Here is a 16,163-nt window from a genome sequence, read left to right as displayed (position 1 = left end):
CCCCTCCTTTTTCCCAATTTCATTTTTGCACTCCTTTTTTTGGTCCCTAATTTTCTTTTCTTTTTTCTCTTTTCTCTTTTTCTCTTCCTTCTTCCTTATCCCCTAATTCTCTTAATTCAGGTGGTCACCTTTATTTGGGGTTATTAATATCGTGAATATATTTGTGTATAGTGCCTGGTACGTGGTGCCTTGTTGTGTTGTATTTTGTGCCTTTAAATCAACGCAGCAGATCCAAGCAACAGCAACCTCCTGAGCACCACACCCTCTGCTGAGGAACAGCAGCTGTACATGAAACCTCGCCCCACCAGCCAGAAGAGCCACCACAGCTGTGAACAGCACCCACCAGAGGAGCTGCTGCCAACTGAAGAGCAGCTGCTACCGCAACCGCCCGAAGAGGAACCGCAGACCAAGGAGTCACTGCCACCAAGGGAGCAGCCACTGAACGACTCAACGTCTAGATATGTCAGTGAGATCAAACATGGGTAGACAAAGAAACCCCCAAAGGAAAGAGAAGGAGGACTCTCCAGAAAAGCAGCTAAGTAATACAGAGGCATGCAACATGACAGAAAAAGAATTCAGAATAAGGGTCCTAGAGTGCATAAACCGGATGGAGGAAAAAATCGACAACCTCAGCAAGAAGCAAGAAGAAACAGATGAAAAAATCGATAACATATGGAAGAAGCTAGAAGAAACAGATGAAAAAATCGATAACATATGGAAGAAGCTAGAAGAAACAGATGAAAAAATCAACAACTTAAGTAAGACCCAAGAAGATATGAAGAGTGATATAGCTGCAATGAAAAACTCCATTGAAAGTATCAACAGTAGACTAGGAGAAGCGGAGGACCGAATTAGTGATTTAGAAGACAAGGAAGCAAAACACACCCAAAACGTACTGCAATTGGAGAAAAAAATGAAAAGACAGGAGGAGAGCCTAAGGGAGCTTTGGGACAACATGAAACGAAACAACATACGAATAATAGGGGTACCAGAACAACAGAAGGATGAACAAGGATTAGAAAACCTATTAGAAGAAATAATATCAGAAAACTTCCCTGAGGTGGGGAAGAAAAAAGTCACACAAGCCCAGAGAGTCCCAAACAAGGTGAACCCAAAAAGACCCACACCAAGACACATCATAATTACCATGGCAAATGTTCAGGACAAAGAGAGAATCTTACAGGCTGCAAGAGAGAGACGGAAAGTTACATACAAGGGATCTCCCATTAGATTGTCAAATGATTTCTCAACAGAAACACATCAGGCCAGAAAAGAATGGACGGAAATTTACAAAGTGATGCAAAGCAAAGGACTGAATCCAAGAATACTCTATCCAGCACGGCTATCATTCAAACTTGAAGGGGAAATAAGAAGCTTCACAGACAAAAAAAGGCTAAGGGAGTTTATCACCACCAAGCCAGCAATGCAAGGAATGCTAAAGGGACTGGTATAAAAATAAGAAATAAAAAGCTCAGAAAGAAAACAGCCACACAAAAACAGAAATGCCTACAAACAACTACCTTTCAATAATAACTTTAAACGTAAACGGACTAAATGCTCCAAACAAAAGACATCGAGTGGCTGAATGGATAAAAAAACATGACCCATACATCTGCTGTCTACAAGAAACCCACCTCATTAGAAGGGACTCACACAGACTGAAAGTGAAAGGATGGAAAAATATCTTTCAGGCAAATGGAAAGGAAAAGAAAGCTGGGGTAGCAATACTTATATCGGACAAAATAGACCTCAAAGTGAAGGCCATAACAAGAGATAAGGAAGGCCACTTCATAATACTAAAGGGATCAATACAACAAGAAGATATAACCCTGGTAAACATATATGCACCCAATGCAGGAGCACCCAAATTCATAAAAAAACTCCTGGAAGATATCAAAGGAGAGATCGACAACAATACAATCATAGTAGGGGACTTTAATACACCACTAACAGCACTGGATAAGTCCTATAGACAAACAATCAGCAAAGATACAGCAATCCTAAATGACTCACTAGATCAGATGGACTTAATAGACATCTTCAGAACACTTCACCCCAAAGCCAGGGAATATACGTTCTTCTCAAGTGCTCATGGGACATACTCAAAAATAGACCATATATTGGGTCACAAGCAAAGTATCCCCAAATTCAAGAAAATTGAAATCATAAAAAGCGTCTTCGCAGACCACGATGGCATAATATTAGAAATAAACTACAATAAAAACAACCCAAAATACTCAAACACCTGGAAGCTGAATAGCATGCTATTAAATATTGATTGGGTTACCAATGAAATCAAAGAAGAAATTCGAAACATCCTGGAAACTAATGACAATGAAAACACAACAATCCAAAACCTATGGGACACAATGAAAGCAGTCCTGAGAGGGAAGTTTATAGCTCTACAGGCCTATCTCAACAAACAAGAAAAAATGGTAGTAAATCATCTAACTCTACAACTCAAAGAATTAGAAAGAGAGCAACAAGAAAACCCCAGAGTGAGCAGAAGGAAGGAGATAATAAAGATTAGAGCAGAAATAAATGACATAGAGACCAAAAAAACAATCCAGAAAATCAATGAAACCAAGAGCTGGTTCTTTGAAAGGATAAACAAGATTGACAAACCTCTAGCCAGACTCACCAAGAAGCAAAGAGAGAGGACCCAAATAAACAAAATCAGAAACGATAGAGGCGAAATAACAACAGACCCCACAGAAATACAAATGATTGTTAAAAAATACTATGGACAGCTCTACTCCAACAAACTAGACAACCTGGAGGAAATGGACAAATTCCTAGAAAAATACAACATTCCAAAACTCAATCAGGAAGAATCTAAAAATCTCAACAGGCCAATAACTATGGAAGAAATTGAAGCAGTCATCAAAAAGCTTCCAGCAAACAAAAGCCCAGGACCAGACGGCTTCACAGGGGAGTTTTACCAAACATTCAAGGAAGAACTAAAACCTATCCTCCTCAGACTACTACAAAAAATTCAAGAGGAAGGAACACTTCCAAGCTCATTCTATGAAGCCAGCATCACCCTAATACCAAAACCAGGTAAAGACAACACAATGAAAGAGAATTACAGGCCAATATCCCTCATGAACATAGATGCCAAAATCCTCAACAAAATCTTAGCAAATCGGATCCAGCAGTACATCAGAAAGATCATACACCATGACCAAGTAGGATTTATCCCAGGGATGCAAGGATGGTACAATATCCGCAAATCAATAAACGTGATACATCACATAAACAAATTGAAAGAAAAAAACCACATGGTCATATCAATTGATGCAGAAAAAGCATTTGACAAAATTCAACACCCATTTTTGATAAAAGCTCTCAGCAAGGTGGGAGTAGAAGGATCATACCTCAACATAATAAAAGCCATATATGACAGGCCCACAGCCAACATCATACTCAATGGACAAAAACTAACACCATTTCCCCTAAGAACAGGAACAAGACAGGGATGCCCCCTCTCACCACTCCTGTTCAACATAGTACTGGAAGTGTTAGCCATTGCAATTCGGCAAGAAGAAGAAATAAAAGGCATCCAAATTGGAAAAGAGGAAGTAAAACTGTCCTTATTTGCAGACGACATGATATTATACATACAAAACCCTAGAGACTCCATCAAAAAGCTACTGGACTTAATACATGAATTTGGCAATGTAGCAGGATACAAAATTAACCCCAAGAAATCCGAGGCATTTCTATACACCAATAGTGAACTTTCAGAAAGAGAGATTATAAAAACAATCCCGTTTACCATCGCACCAAAAAAATTAAGCTACCTAGGAATAAACTTAACTAAAGAGGTAAAAGACCTCTACTCAGAAAACTACAGGACGTTGAAAAAAGATATAGAGGAAGACATAAACAGATGGAAGAACATACCGTGTTCATGGATTGGTAGAATCAACATCATTAAAATGTCCATACTACCCAAAGCAATCTATAAATTCAACGCACTCCCCATTAAAATACCAACGGCATACTTCAGAGATCTAGAACGAACTCTCCAAAAATTCATCTGGAATAAAAAAAGACCTCGAATAGCTGCAGCAATCCTGAAAAAGACCAAAGTAGGTGGGATCTCAATACCAGATATCAAGATGTATTACAAAGCCACTGTTCTCAAAACTGCCTGGTACTGGCACAAGAATAGGCATATAGATCAATGGAATAGAATAGAGAGCCCAGAAATCGGCCAGAACCAATATGCTCAATTAATATTTGACAAAGGAGGCAAGAACATACAATGGAGCCAAGATAGTCTCTTCAATAAATGGTGCTGGGAAAATTGGACAGATATATGCAAGAAAATGAAACTAGACCACCAACTTACACCATACACAAAAATAAACTCAAAATGGATAAAGGACTTAAATGTACGACAGGAAACTATAAAAATTCTAGAAGAATCCAAAGGCAACAAAATCTCAGACATATGCCGAAGCAATTTCTTCACTGATACAGCTCCTAGGGCACTTGAAACTAAAGAGAAAATGAACAAATGGGACTACATCAAAATAAAAAGCTTCTGCACAGCAAAAGAAACCATCAACAAAACAACGAGAAAACCCACTGTGTGGGAAAACATATTTGCCAATGTCATATCCGATAAGGGCCTAATCTCCAAAATTTATAGGGAACTCATACAACTTAACAAAAGGAAGATAAACAATCCAATCAAAAAATGGGCAAAGGACCTAAATAGACACCTTTCAAAAGAGGACATTCAGAAAGCCAAGAGACATATGAAAACATGCTCAAAGTCACTAATCATCCGAGAGATGCAAATCAAAACAACAATGAGGTACCATCTCACACCTGTCAGACTGGCTATCATCAACAAATCAACAAACGACAAGTGCTGGAGAGGATGTGGAGAAAAAGGAACACTTGTGCACTGCTGGTGGGAATGCAGACTGGTGCAGCCACTATGGAAGACAGTATGGAGTTTCCTCAAAAAACTACAAATGGAACTCCCATTTGACCCAGTGATCCCACTTCTAGGAATATATCCCAAGAAACCAGAAACACCAATCAGAAAGGATATATGCACCCCTATGTTCATAGCAGCACAATTCACCATAGCTAAGATCTGGAAACAGCCTAAGTGCCCATCAGTAGATGAATGGATTAGAAAACTGTGGTACATCTACACGATGGAATACTATGCTGCTCTAAAAAGGAAGGAACTCTTACCATTTGCAACGTCATGGATAGAACTGGAGAGCATTATGCTAAGTGAAATAAGCCAGTCAATGAAGGAAAAATACCACATGATCTCACTCATTCATGGATAATAGAGATCATTATAAACTTTTGAGCAATAACAGATACAGAGGCAGAGCTGCCTCAAACAGATTGTCAAACTGCAGCAGGAAGGCCGGGGAGGGTTGCGGGGCAGGAGGTAGGGGGGTAAGAGATCAACTAAAGGACTTGTATGCATGCATAGAAGCATAACCAGTGGACATAAGACATTGGGGGATAGGGGAGGCTAGGGGACTGTCTAGGGCGGGGGGATAAAATGGACACATATGTAATACCCTTTGTAATACTTTAAGCAATAAAAAAAAAAAAAAAAAAAGTAACATGGCAGAATGGAAGATCCACACCAGATAATGTGGACACGTTTTTTTTGTTTGTTTTTTAAAGTATTACATATGTCTCCTTTTTCTCCCACTGACCCCTCCCCGACCACTCCCACCCCCCCGGACAAGCTCTAGCGCCCCAATGTCCGTGTCCATTGATTATGCTAATATGCATGAATACAAGTCCTTTGGTTGATCTCTTACATCCCCCCACCCCCTTCCCACCCTCCCCTGCCTTCCCTCTGAGGTTTGACAGTCTGTTGGGTGCTTCTGTCTCTGGATCCATTTTTGTTCACCAGTCCATGTTGTTCATCATATTCCATAAATGAGATCATGTGATACTTATCTTTCTTGGACTGGCTTATTTCGCTTAGCATAATGCCCTCCAGCTCCATCCATGCTGTTGCAAATGGTAGGAGTTCCTTCCTTTTTGTAGCAGCGTAGTATTCCATTGTGTAGATGTACCACAGTTTTCTAATCCACTCATCTGCTGCTGGGCACTAGGCTATTTCTAAATCTTAGCTATTGTAAATTGTGCTGCTATGAACACAGGGGTGCATATGTCCTTTCTGACTGGTGTTTCTGATTTCTTGGGATATATTCCTAGAAACGGGATTACTGGGTTTTAATGGGAGTTCCATTTTTAATTTTTTGAGGAAACTCCATACTGTTTTAATGTGGACACGTTTTAAAAAGCAGGTGCAGAATAGTGTATACATATAAATATGTATTACTGTTACTGTGTAATTTCAAAAAGAGAGATAGCCTCCCTCCCCGCTGCACACTGGTACCTACTTATACACTTTTCCTCATAGTGCTTTTCTTGGGGAAGAGGAATGAGGTGGAGGAGGTGGGGCTCCCCATCACATACTGTCTAAAGCACAACCTTCTGAACTTAGCATTCAAGTCTTTGCCTTCCTCCAGTGTATGTAGCATGAACCAAACTCCATGCCTTGATGACCTCCAAAGCATACCTGGTTTCCCCACTACCCAGAAATGTATACTCCTTCCCAGCTCAGGCCTTCACTGGTCTGCTCCTTTCCTTAGGATGAAACATGAATCCTGCCTTTGGAGTCTTCCTCACCTGCCTCCATCTGCCCCTGGACTCACTTGACATGCCTGACTTTACTGTCTTGCATCTGTGATGGGTGTCTCCCCACCTGACCGTATACTCCTGATAAGCATGGACTACTCTCCCATAGTCTCTACAGACGTGTTAACACGGTAGCAGGTTATCAACAAATGCTTGCCAAACCTGGATTTTCCTCTGTTAGGTACCTTTGATTATTGGCTGATGGTCTCCACAAAAACATTATTACCATAAGGATAAGTGAAAAAAGGAAGCTCCAAAATGCTTCATCAACCCAGCTTTCCATCCAATCCTACAGTAAGAACAATTCAAACATGAAAAGTTAATTTTCTATTAAACTTAAACATATAGATTTTCGATTCAAATAGTGTGCAATGACAAGTCCTAATGAAATCCTTCCAATCAGTTAAGTCTTCCAAATAAATAAGTACACATTTTTTAAGAAAACATAAAACTATGAAATGCTATCTTTATAAAATCAACATTAATGCTTACTTTAGCCTTATAGCCAATCAGATGAATAAAACCCTAACATAAATTATATTGTATCATGTCAGAAGAAGAATTAGTTTAAAGACACTTCAGAGATCATTTAATGTATTTTCTTTAAGAGAACAGACATGTGACAGGTTAACTGCAGAATTAGAATCAAGTTGACAATGGGTACAGTAGTCCCCTCTTATCCATGGTTTTACTGTCCATGGTTTCATTACCCATGGTCAACTGCAGTCCTAAAATATTAAATGGCAAAGCCCAGAAATAAACAATTCAAAAGAAATTTAGAGAGAGACCATGTTCACATAACTTTTATTACCGTATACTGTTATAATTGTTCTATTTTATTTTTGTTAATCTCTACTGTGCCTAATTTATAAACCTTATCACAGGTATATATGTATAGGAAAAAACATAAGAAACATAGTACACTATACATATAGGGTTTAGTACTATCCACAGTTTCAGTCCACTTGGGTCTTGGAATATATCCCCCTCAAGTAAGGGGTCGGGTGGCGGGCTGCTGTATTTTTGACAGAATTTCTGATGCAAAAATCTCAATGCAGTACTTCTCCTAATAGGTTGTTCTGCTTTTAGTGAGACAGGGGATTTTATCATGTTGTTTGAAATGTTTGTGAAGGGCTGTTGTTTAACATTATAAACATTCCCTTCCATAAAATGTTAGGGTTAACTGCAAGATTTAGAAAACAAAGGTGAGGGAAGGAGAGAAAAGAAATTCCAGAAAGTCAGTCTCTTATCTCATCCCTAAGGCAACGGAAGTCCAGAGTCCAGGCCTGTCAGAGGGCTGTTGTAACTGTTCATAAAGAACTAGAGACGAGGTCCTGGCCTTTTAGGGTTTCAGTCCAAGAAACATATCTTCCAACTCAAGAACTCACGGCAAGCATCTCCTGAGTGTTCATAATGGGTGTAGCGCCCTAGAAACATGTCAGACTTAAGGCTTACAATCAATCCCATTAGATATAAACAGCCCAAGTTCATGGTGTGCAGGAAAAAAAGAATTTCCTGTTACCTTAAATTATATATGAGAGAATTATATATAATTCAAAATCTATGAAAGGAAGTTGAGAAAAGGGCATAACTGGAAAAGCAGATTTAGGAGAAACTTTTTCAGATTCACTGGAAGAGGCCAAAGTTTATATAATTCTATACCAAATAATTCAAGGTAAACAGAAAAATCTCCCCTGAAATTACCTTGATTTACAGACTAAATTCTTCAAAAGTACACAAAATAGTATAAAAACAAAATCTATTTAGATTGTACTTACTGATCGACATTTTGCAAATCTAAATGTTGTAGTTGTCCACACCATAAACACGACAGAAGCTGAAACACACCGAAAAAGTCAGCTTTGAAGAAAATGTGACCCTGAAATAATCTGCTATAATTAGAGAAGTTCATTACTTACCCAGCACAGCAAAGATCAGCGTATTTGTAAAGTGCCTGTATAAAGAAAATTTCACCATGTTCTTTCTTAGCCTCAGGGTCTTCATAGTTTGTGCCACACTTATAAAAATGTGAAAAAGTTAAGGAAAAACATTTTAAAATAGTAATAAACTAAAATCAGAATCTTTTACATGTCCAAAACTGGTACTGCTGAATATAGTTCCATTAACTGAAAGGTAACAGAAACACAGCAAATGGAATTTCAGCCGGTGCTGTATAATCATGATACTGAGGTACTGCAGATTTTGCTTTAAAATCCACTTCTGAACCTGTAGGAAAACACACAAGCAAGAAGCCCCATGGCGTCCTCCTCACTGTTGAGTCCCAGCCCACAGGCCAGAGCAGCACACGACCTGCCGGCCAGCCGCTCTGCAGGTCCCCCTGGGATTCCCACTTGGCTTGTGCTTTTCTCTCTCTCTAGTCGATTCCCTGACCGTAATTAAGAAACTGGATCATCTAGCAGTTCCACTTTATCAATTAAAAATTGAAATATGTCAAATAAAACAAATCTGGACTTAGGTAAGGACAGACTTCCTTTCAAGGACGATTGCAAAAGAGAGACTGTTCCAACTGTAAGATCTTTAAAGTCCCAATGGTCACACAGGAGAGGGCTCTGCTTCTCCGGGGAGGAGGAAACAGGACTAGAGTGCTCAGGTGTGGGGAAGTGGGTGGCGTGATGGGACAGTGCATCAGGGAACGACTTTCCTGGGGCCTGCAGATTCCCAGGAGGGGCTTTTCCAGAGGCCTTGGGGGGACGAAAGCTCAGGAACCTGGGGGAAGGCGACAGCTTAGTGTGGTCCACATGGGCCAGCCAGTACATAGGTCTGAGTATGGCCCTGTCACAGGTAAGCCAGGGGGCGTGGGAATCTCATCTAAGTCCTACGGGAGAGGGCGTTCTCTGTAGTAGCCTATTCCCGGAAGGTGGAAGGGCGGGGCTTTCCTCACCACAGCGGTTCACCAGGAGCTCAGGCTCCTGTGAAGTTCACACTCTCAGGTGGGAAGCAGAGAAGGGCCTCTGCACAGGCTTCTCAGCAGCGAGGCTGAGATGCAGCCAGAGTCCGTCTGTAAGTGGGAGCCGCTCCTCGGGAGCACAGCACCAGCTGTCCATGAACCACACCCAGAAATCACAGCGCTGAGCAAGAGCATGCAAGCGGGAGATTCCCACTTATGCCTATTTTTCCAAATACTTACTAACCAAAAACTTCTTTTTAGCAGCTAAAACTAACAAAACTGCTTTTCTAAATGAGCAAAAAGTTGCAAAAGATCAATGTCTAAAATAACAATCCAAACAATTAAGCTACTCTCAGAATTTATAAACATGCAAGTGTGCTGTATTCCTTAACCAATTAACTGCCACGATATTCTGAATTTAAAAAGTTCTGCTGCTTGCATCTATAGACACTTATGGCGTACAAATGGTTAAACGTTATCAAGACAAATACTCTATAGAAATTCTTGACTAAAATTAATTTTCTATGTCAAAAATCTGGTGTCATTTAATAATTCAAAAGTGCTTCTTAACCCCTAGAGTGCCGGGGAGTGCGATCGTGCGCCTCCTGTCTTTCGCCAAAAGTGCTGGGAGCGCCATCAAAGCTTCGAAATGGCGTCCAGTTCTAAGTCTGCTTTTATTAGTGATGATGATATTGCTAAATATGTCAATGTAGTAAAGGTTTCCTTAAGTTTTTGAATATGTAACTTCATTTACTTGCGATTCATCATTTTTTTCCTAAACTGCTGTAAAATCAGCAAAAATGCCTTGGCAATTTTAACATAGTTCCTAGGATATTGGTTGGCACTCAAAGGGTTAAAAGCCAAGGAACAAAAAGATCAAAGGCAAATTCAGAACTGCCTAAGCCTGCACTTACCAAAACACTGCTAAAGGAGGGAAGCATAACCATTTCGCACATTAGAGCCAAGTGTTAGAAAAGCGGATGGCGCCATCCCGAAGGAGCATCCATCCTGAAGGAGCATCCATCCCGAAGGAGCATCCAGGGGGCCCACGGCCGCAGGAAAAAGGATATCCACCAGCACAAGCCAGAGTCAAGAAGAGACAGAGGGAGGCTGGCCAGAAGCACAAGATCAGAGTCACTGGCCTGCAGCAAAACAGCAAAGAAAATAAAACGAGCAGAAAAAACAGGAGGGGGATTCGTGAGAAAGCCTGTGGCTTTGAATTTTTTAGGCTATTTCTGCTGTCACTTTAGAGTTAGATTTGTACAGGATTAGCGGCAATGAATTCACCAAAAGCAAAGGAAGCAAGGGTCCTTATGCAAGCACCCAAGTCTCTAGGCAGCTCTGCTTCTTTGCTCGTCACTTGTATCATTTGGGAAACCCACTCTCTTTTTGTACAGAGAAAGCAGACCTTTCAGTAATAAAAATTACCAAACAGACCTAGCCAGTTTGGCTCTGTGGATAGAGCATTGGCCTGCGTACTGAAGGGTCCCGGGTTCGATTCCAGTCAAGGACACATACCTTGGAGGCAGGCTCCTTCCAGGACCAGGCCCTGGTCGGGGCTCGTGCAGGAGGCAACCAATCGATGTGTTTCTCTCACATCGATATTTCTCTCTGTCTTTCCCTCTCCCTAAAAATCAATGGAATAATATCCTCAGGTGAGGATTAAAAAAAAAAAAATCACCAAACAGCCTTCTAAAAGAAAGCACCTTTATTTTTAGGTAAATTTCCTTCTCTCACCATGAAACATTAACACCCCATGGATTTCTTCATGACTTTCATTTCACTTTTATTCTAAATATGAATAATTAACATTATGCCTTACTAATCTTTCACCTTGTTACCTTGTTTTCCTTTTTCCCCACCCCAATTTGGCTCCTGTGATTGAACAGACCAAAGCCAATGCCGTCCATAAAGGTGAGAAATTACCCTCATTCAAATCCAGATGGATGTACCAGTTTTCTAATCCATTCATCTACTGATGGGCACTTAGGCTGTTTCCAGATCTTAGCTATGGTGAATTGTGCTGCTATGAACATAGGGGTGCATATATCCTTTCTGATTGGTGTTTCTGGTTTCCTGGGATATATTCCTAGAAGTGGAATCACAGGGTCAAATGGGAGTTCCACTTTCAGTTTTTTAAGGAAACTCCATACTGTCTTCCATAGTGGCTGCACCAGTCTGCATTCCCACCAGCAGTGCACAAGTGTTCCTTTTTCTCCACATCCTCTCCAGCACTTGTCGTTTGTTGATTTGTTGTTGAGGCCGATGTAGACCTCCCGCCCTCACTGAAGCTCTCCCAATCTCCACTCCCTAACAACTCCTGATTCTTCCACCTCCCTTTACCTGGTGGTCCTCCTGCGCACAACCCGCCCACCAAGCACCCCCCCCCCCCCGTTTCCTCTCCTCTCGCTGTTCTGTGTGTTCTCCTTGGGCCACTTGCACGTTGCAACCTTCTCTCGAACAAAGGTGATTTCCAACCTTCCCCACCAGTTCTGACTCCTCTTGCAAACCCAGGCTGGGATTTCCAACTCTCTTTCTCATACTTATTCCCCGGCAGCTCAAACCGCATTCATATGGTCCCTTCTCCAAGGCACCACCTTGAGAATGGCAACACTGCCCCAGCCACCCGAACGAGACCCGTAGGACTTCTCTGGAGCCTTCTCCTCTTCTTCTCCAACTCTATCATGTGGAGTTTTTCTTTATTTCCTCTGCCCTATTTCTAACCCTCACCGTCTCTTCCTTGGACCACTGCAAAAGACTTCTTACTAGACTTCCTGTCTCTAGTCTCTTATTTTCCAAGTCATCTTTTTAGGTCATCTTGAGTTCTTTCTAACACACATTTCATATTTTTCCCCTGTGCAGCTTCGATTCCCTCTACTTTCTACCTGCAGAAGGAACTCTCATTGCTTGAGCAGGTCATTCTACCCTTCCCTCTGCCCCACTTTCCATGGCTCCCACACCCGTTCCCCACAGGCAGCTACTCTGGGACACTCTGCCACTGTCCATGCATTCCAACTATGTGTTCCCTTCAATTCTTCCCAGAATGCCTCTTCCCTGATTCTTAATTCTCTTCCTTCTAAACCTATTTGTCCTCCCAGTTTCAATGTAAACATCACCATCTCTATAAAGTCTTTCCTGATTTCAAGCTAGAATTACTTTCTCTCATTCTTCTGTTTGCATGACACCCCCCTAAATGGCCAAGATTATTGCTATAGTCCTCGTAGTTATTTTTGTCTCTTCTACCAGACCGTGGATTCTGAAGCGCAGAGATAATACCTTTTTCTTCCAGGCCTCCTCAGTATGGGGCACACAGTAAGTACGTTAAGTTTGCTGAACTAAATAGAAAAAAACAAGATATTCCTTTTTGGGGGAGTTGTTACTTTTTCCCCTTCAACTAAATTCCTATGTTGAGGTAACAATAATGTAAAACTATATTTCTTTCTCTTATTAATAATACAAATTAAAGTAATATGATTTTAATGCTATAATAAACTATTTTAGAAGGACATAGTAAAGGATATGAACCATACAAAAATGGAGTCGATAACTGCTAAAATAATGTCACCAGAAAGAACAGCTAAATGGTTAGAACCCTGAAAGATAAAAATGGGAAGAAAAAAACTGAAAGTAGAAGTTTCATTATATTACAGGAATTATCTGATGAAAAAAACAATTCAGCTTATAGCATCACTTTATAAAGGCCACATAAAAGATTTTTACTTCCCAACAGAATTGTCTTTAAGCACATGAAGATGATGTTTTGTCACCAACTTGTTTGAGGACAAGGTCCAACTAAACTATGGAATGGCAAATAGCAGGTACATGTCCCCAGCCCTCCAGGGCAACTGTTAACCTCTCCTCTCCACACCAAACCTACAGCCACAGCTACTAGGGAAATGGACCCTCCTCTTTCCTACGGCATGCAAAGGATGTGGAGAAAGTAAAATAAGGAAAAGGAACTGAGTGGAAGGGGAAAACAAACCATTTATTAGCCATTTACTCTAATCGAGAGCTGACAGAGAAGTGTATGCAAATCACATATCTACAATGTTAACTATGTGAAGTTTTAAGGAAATATAACATACTATAGGCCCAGTGCACGAAATTCATGCACTGGGGGGGTGGGGGGTGGGTTGGGGGGGGGAGTGTCTGTCCCTCAGCCCAGCCTGCACCCTCTCCAATCTGGGACCCCTTGGGGGATGTCTGACTCCCCAGGGAAGCCGTAGGGAGCAGCAGTGGGGACCCGCTCCCCACCTCCCCGGTGGGGCTGAGGGGACTCGGGCGGCAGGTGCACAGAGCAGCGGCCAGGCCTCCTGCTCCCCCCACAGGGCCACGGGAACTGCAGCAGCAGGCGCCAGCCAGCCCCGCCCCCGCTATGCGCGCCACCATCTTGTGATGGCATTACAGCTTGAGGGTTAATTTGCATATTACCTTTTTATTAAATAGGATATACTATATCTACATTGGAATATCTTTTGTTTGTTTTTTCCCCTATAAAGATTAGTTTCCCATAAGTGATATATAAATGCAGAGTTCTTCATTGTTATATAAAGGTAAAAATAAATACCCCTTTCAAGAATTAAAGATGAAAACAGCAGGGGTATATAACACAGAATGCAGACTATCAAGACAACAGGAAGAAGAATGAGACTTAACATTATAGGACAAGTGTCCTGTTTTAAGGGTCAGAGCAAACATGTGACTTGAACTCACAGACAATATATGGATAAACCGCTCTGTGCAGTAACCTGATTTATACATCTAAGCCAAAATACTGCAGGCAAAAATTACAAGGCTCTTTAAATCAAGTACAAAATAACTTTCCTAATTACTCAGTCGTCAGTTATAGTGAGAAAAACTGAGAGCGAAAATCTAAGGTTCATCACAGACATAACTTCTCTCGAGAGGAAAGCATTGCTGCCGCAGCACCAGCCGTTCCCTTGAACACTATCTGCTTCTGTCTCTTCAAAGAGTGGGCTCTGCTGAATCCCCAAAATAGCACATCTACAGAGTCAGAGAAAACTTACAACCAAATGGGACTTAACAGTGAGATATATAGTCTCTGTGCGTAAGGGCTACAACCGACTTTCTCCTGACTTGATACATGTGTAAGCCCAGGCGTAAGGAAGAAATGAATGTGTACAGACTGAACGACAGAGACAAATGCTCTCCAAAGGAGTAACTACGAACATCTTCGAGATGCAGCCAGTCCCACATCATTCTAGGAAGTGCTCTGCCTTGCCTTTCACTTCCAGGAAGTATTAACAAGGAAAATATTCCATAGAAAATAAAGCTTAAATTGGGCCTTTTTCATAAATTTCCTATCTTTAAAAATTCAGCCCTAGCTGGTTTGGCTCAGTTGGTCTGTGGACTTAAGGGTCCCAGGTTTGATTCTGGTTAAGGACACATGCCCGGGTTGCAGGCTTGATCCCCAGTGGAGGGCGTGCAGGATTCTCTCTCATCATTAATGTTTCTCTCTCTCTCCCTCTCCCTCCCTCTCTGATATCAATAAAAAGTATATTTAAAAAAAAAGTCATCTGGGGAGATAGAAAGTCATAGCAAAAACAAAAGGGGTGGTAGTGAATTATGCAGTCTTTACCCCAATGACTCTCATCACGCCTTCGACTGCTGCAAAGATGAAGTAGAGAAGCCCCAGTCCGATCACCCGGTGCATGACTGTCCCTAAGCGAGGCCTGGAAAAAGGAGGAGAAAAGGGGAAAAAGGCAAACAAATAAACAAACCATTGGTAAGTTGGATGCATCTAAGCACAGTCACTGGCCCCATTTCAATACAGAGAAGTGACTGCCCAATCAGGTCAGTCTTATTCCCACCTGAGGTGCTTTGCTTTAGGAAACACCACATTCCCTGGGAGCAAGGCAGCAACGGGCTCAGAAAACAGGCTTCCTTCTCTGGCACTGGAAGTGACAGAGGGTTGTGCTGCCGAGAAGGCAGCGTGTGCCGCACATTATCACCCAGCCCAGGTATGAGTTCACAGCAGAAGAGCAGATGGAAGAAACCCGGGAAGCTAAAGGGCAACTCCTGAGTGTCACTGGCAGAAATCATAACTCTTTTAACTGATGTTAATTAAAAACTGTTCAGGGATATGCTTTGGTAGAGATAATCTGCTGATTTATGGCTTGGGCAGAGAAAGAGCAGGGTATTCGGAGATCAAATTCTCTCAATACCTGAAACCAGAATGCTAAGATTTTAATTTTTATTCTTTCATTGCAAAAGAACTAAAATAACAGCCTGAGTCTTTCAATATATAAGTGAATTAGGAAAATGCAAAGATGGTGATTTCTGCAATTAATGTGAAAATAGAACTGAAATTTCATGACAGTTGCAAGTCAGAATTTATTAGCTCAAAACACCCTCTTCTCAGGGTTTAGAAGAAAAAAATGGTTTTGAAAAAATATTTAAATTTGTCCTTTATCTAAGTAAAAATTAACCTAGCATCCACAGCTCATATGTAAGACTAGCTATCTAACTTAGGTCCTCTGAGTTCTGACTCGTGATAGCCAGCTAACTGGAACCCTCCAACAGCCAGAGTGTT

At 41.3% G+C, this 16,163-nt stretch overlaps 1 protein-coding gene across 3 annotated transcripts in view; it reads right to left on the bottom strand.

Annotated features, from left to right (window-relative positions):
* Positions 1–16,163, bottom strand: part of TMEM87B (transmembrane protein 87B) — a 50,709-nt gene that overhangs the window by 11,008 nt on the left and 23,538 nt on the right. For 2 of the 3 annotated variants that reach the window (XM_036315848.1, XM_036315849.1), the window contains exons 10-14: positions 15,210–15,303; positions 13,132–13,203; positions 8,622–8,730; positions 8,481–8,539; positions 6,888–6,991 (exon numbers count right to left, since the gene is read on the bottom strand). In XM_036315848.1, the coding sequence (XP_036171741.1) occupies positions 6,888–6,991; positions 8,481–8,539; positions 8,622–8,730; positions 13,132–13,203; positions 15,210–15,303 (438 nt within the window). Of the gene's footprint in view, positions 1–6,887; positions 6,992–8,480; positions 8,540–8,621; positions 8,731–10,680; positions 10,753–13,131; positions 13,204–15,209; positions 15,304–16,163 lie in introns of all 3 variants that reach the window. The other variant, XM_036315850.1, reaches the window with a different exon arrangement.

Source organism: Myotis myotis, unplaced genomic scaffold, assembly GCF_014108235.1.
Source record: "Myotis myotis isolate mMyoMyo1 unplaced genomic scaffold, mMyoMyo1.p scaffold_m19_p_62, whole genome shotgun sequence".
Taxonomy (NCBI): Eukaryota; Metazoa; Chordata; class Mammalia; order Chiroptera; family Vespertilionidae; genus Myotis; species Myotis myotis.
Note: the sequence above shows the minus strand (reverse complement) of the source record. Positions and strands in the feature narration are given on the sequence as shown.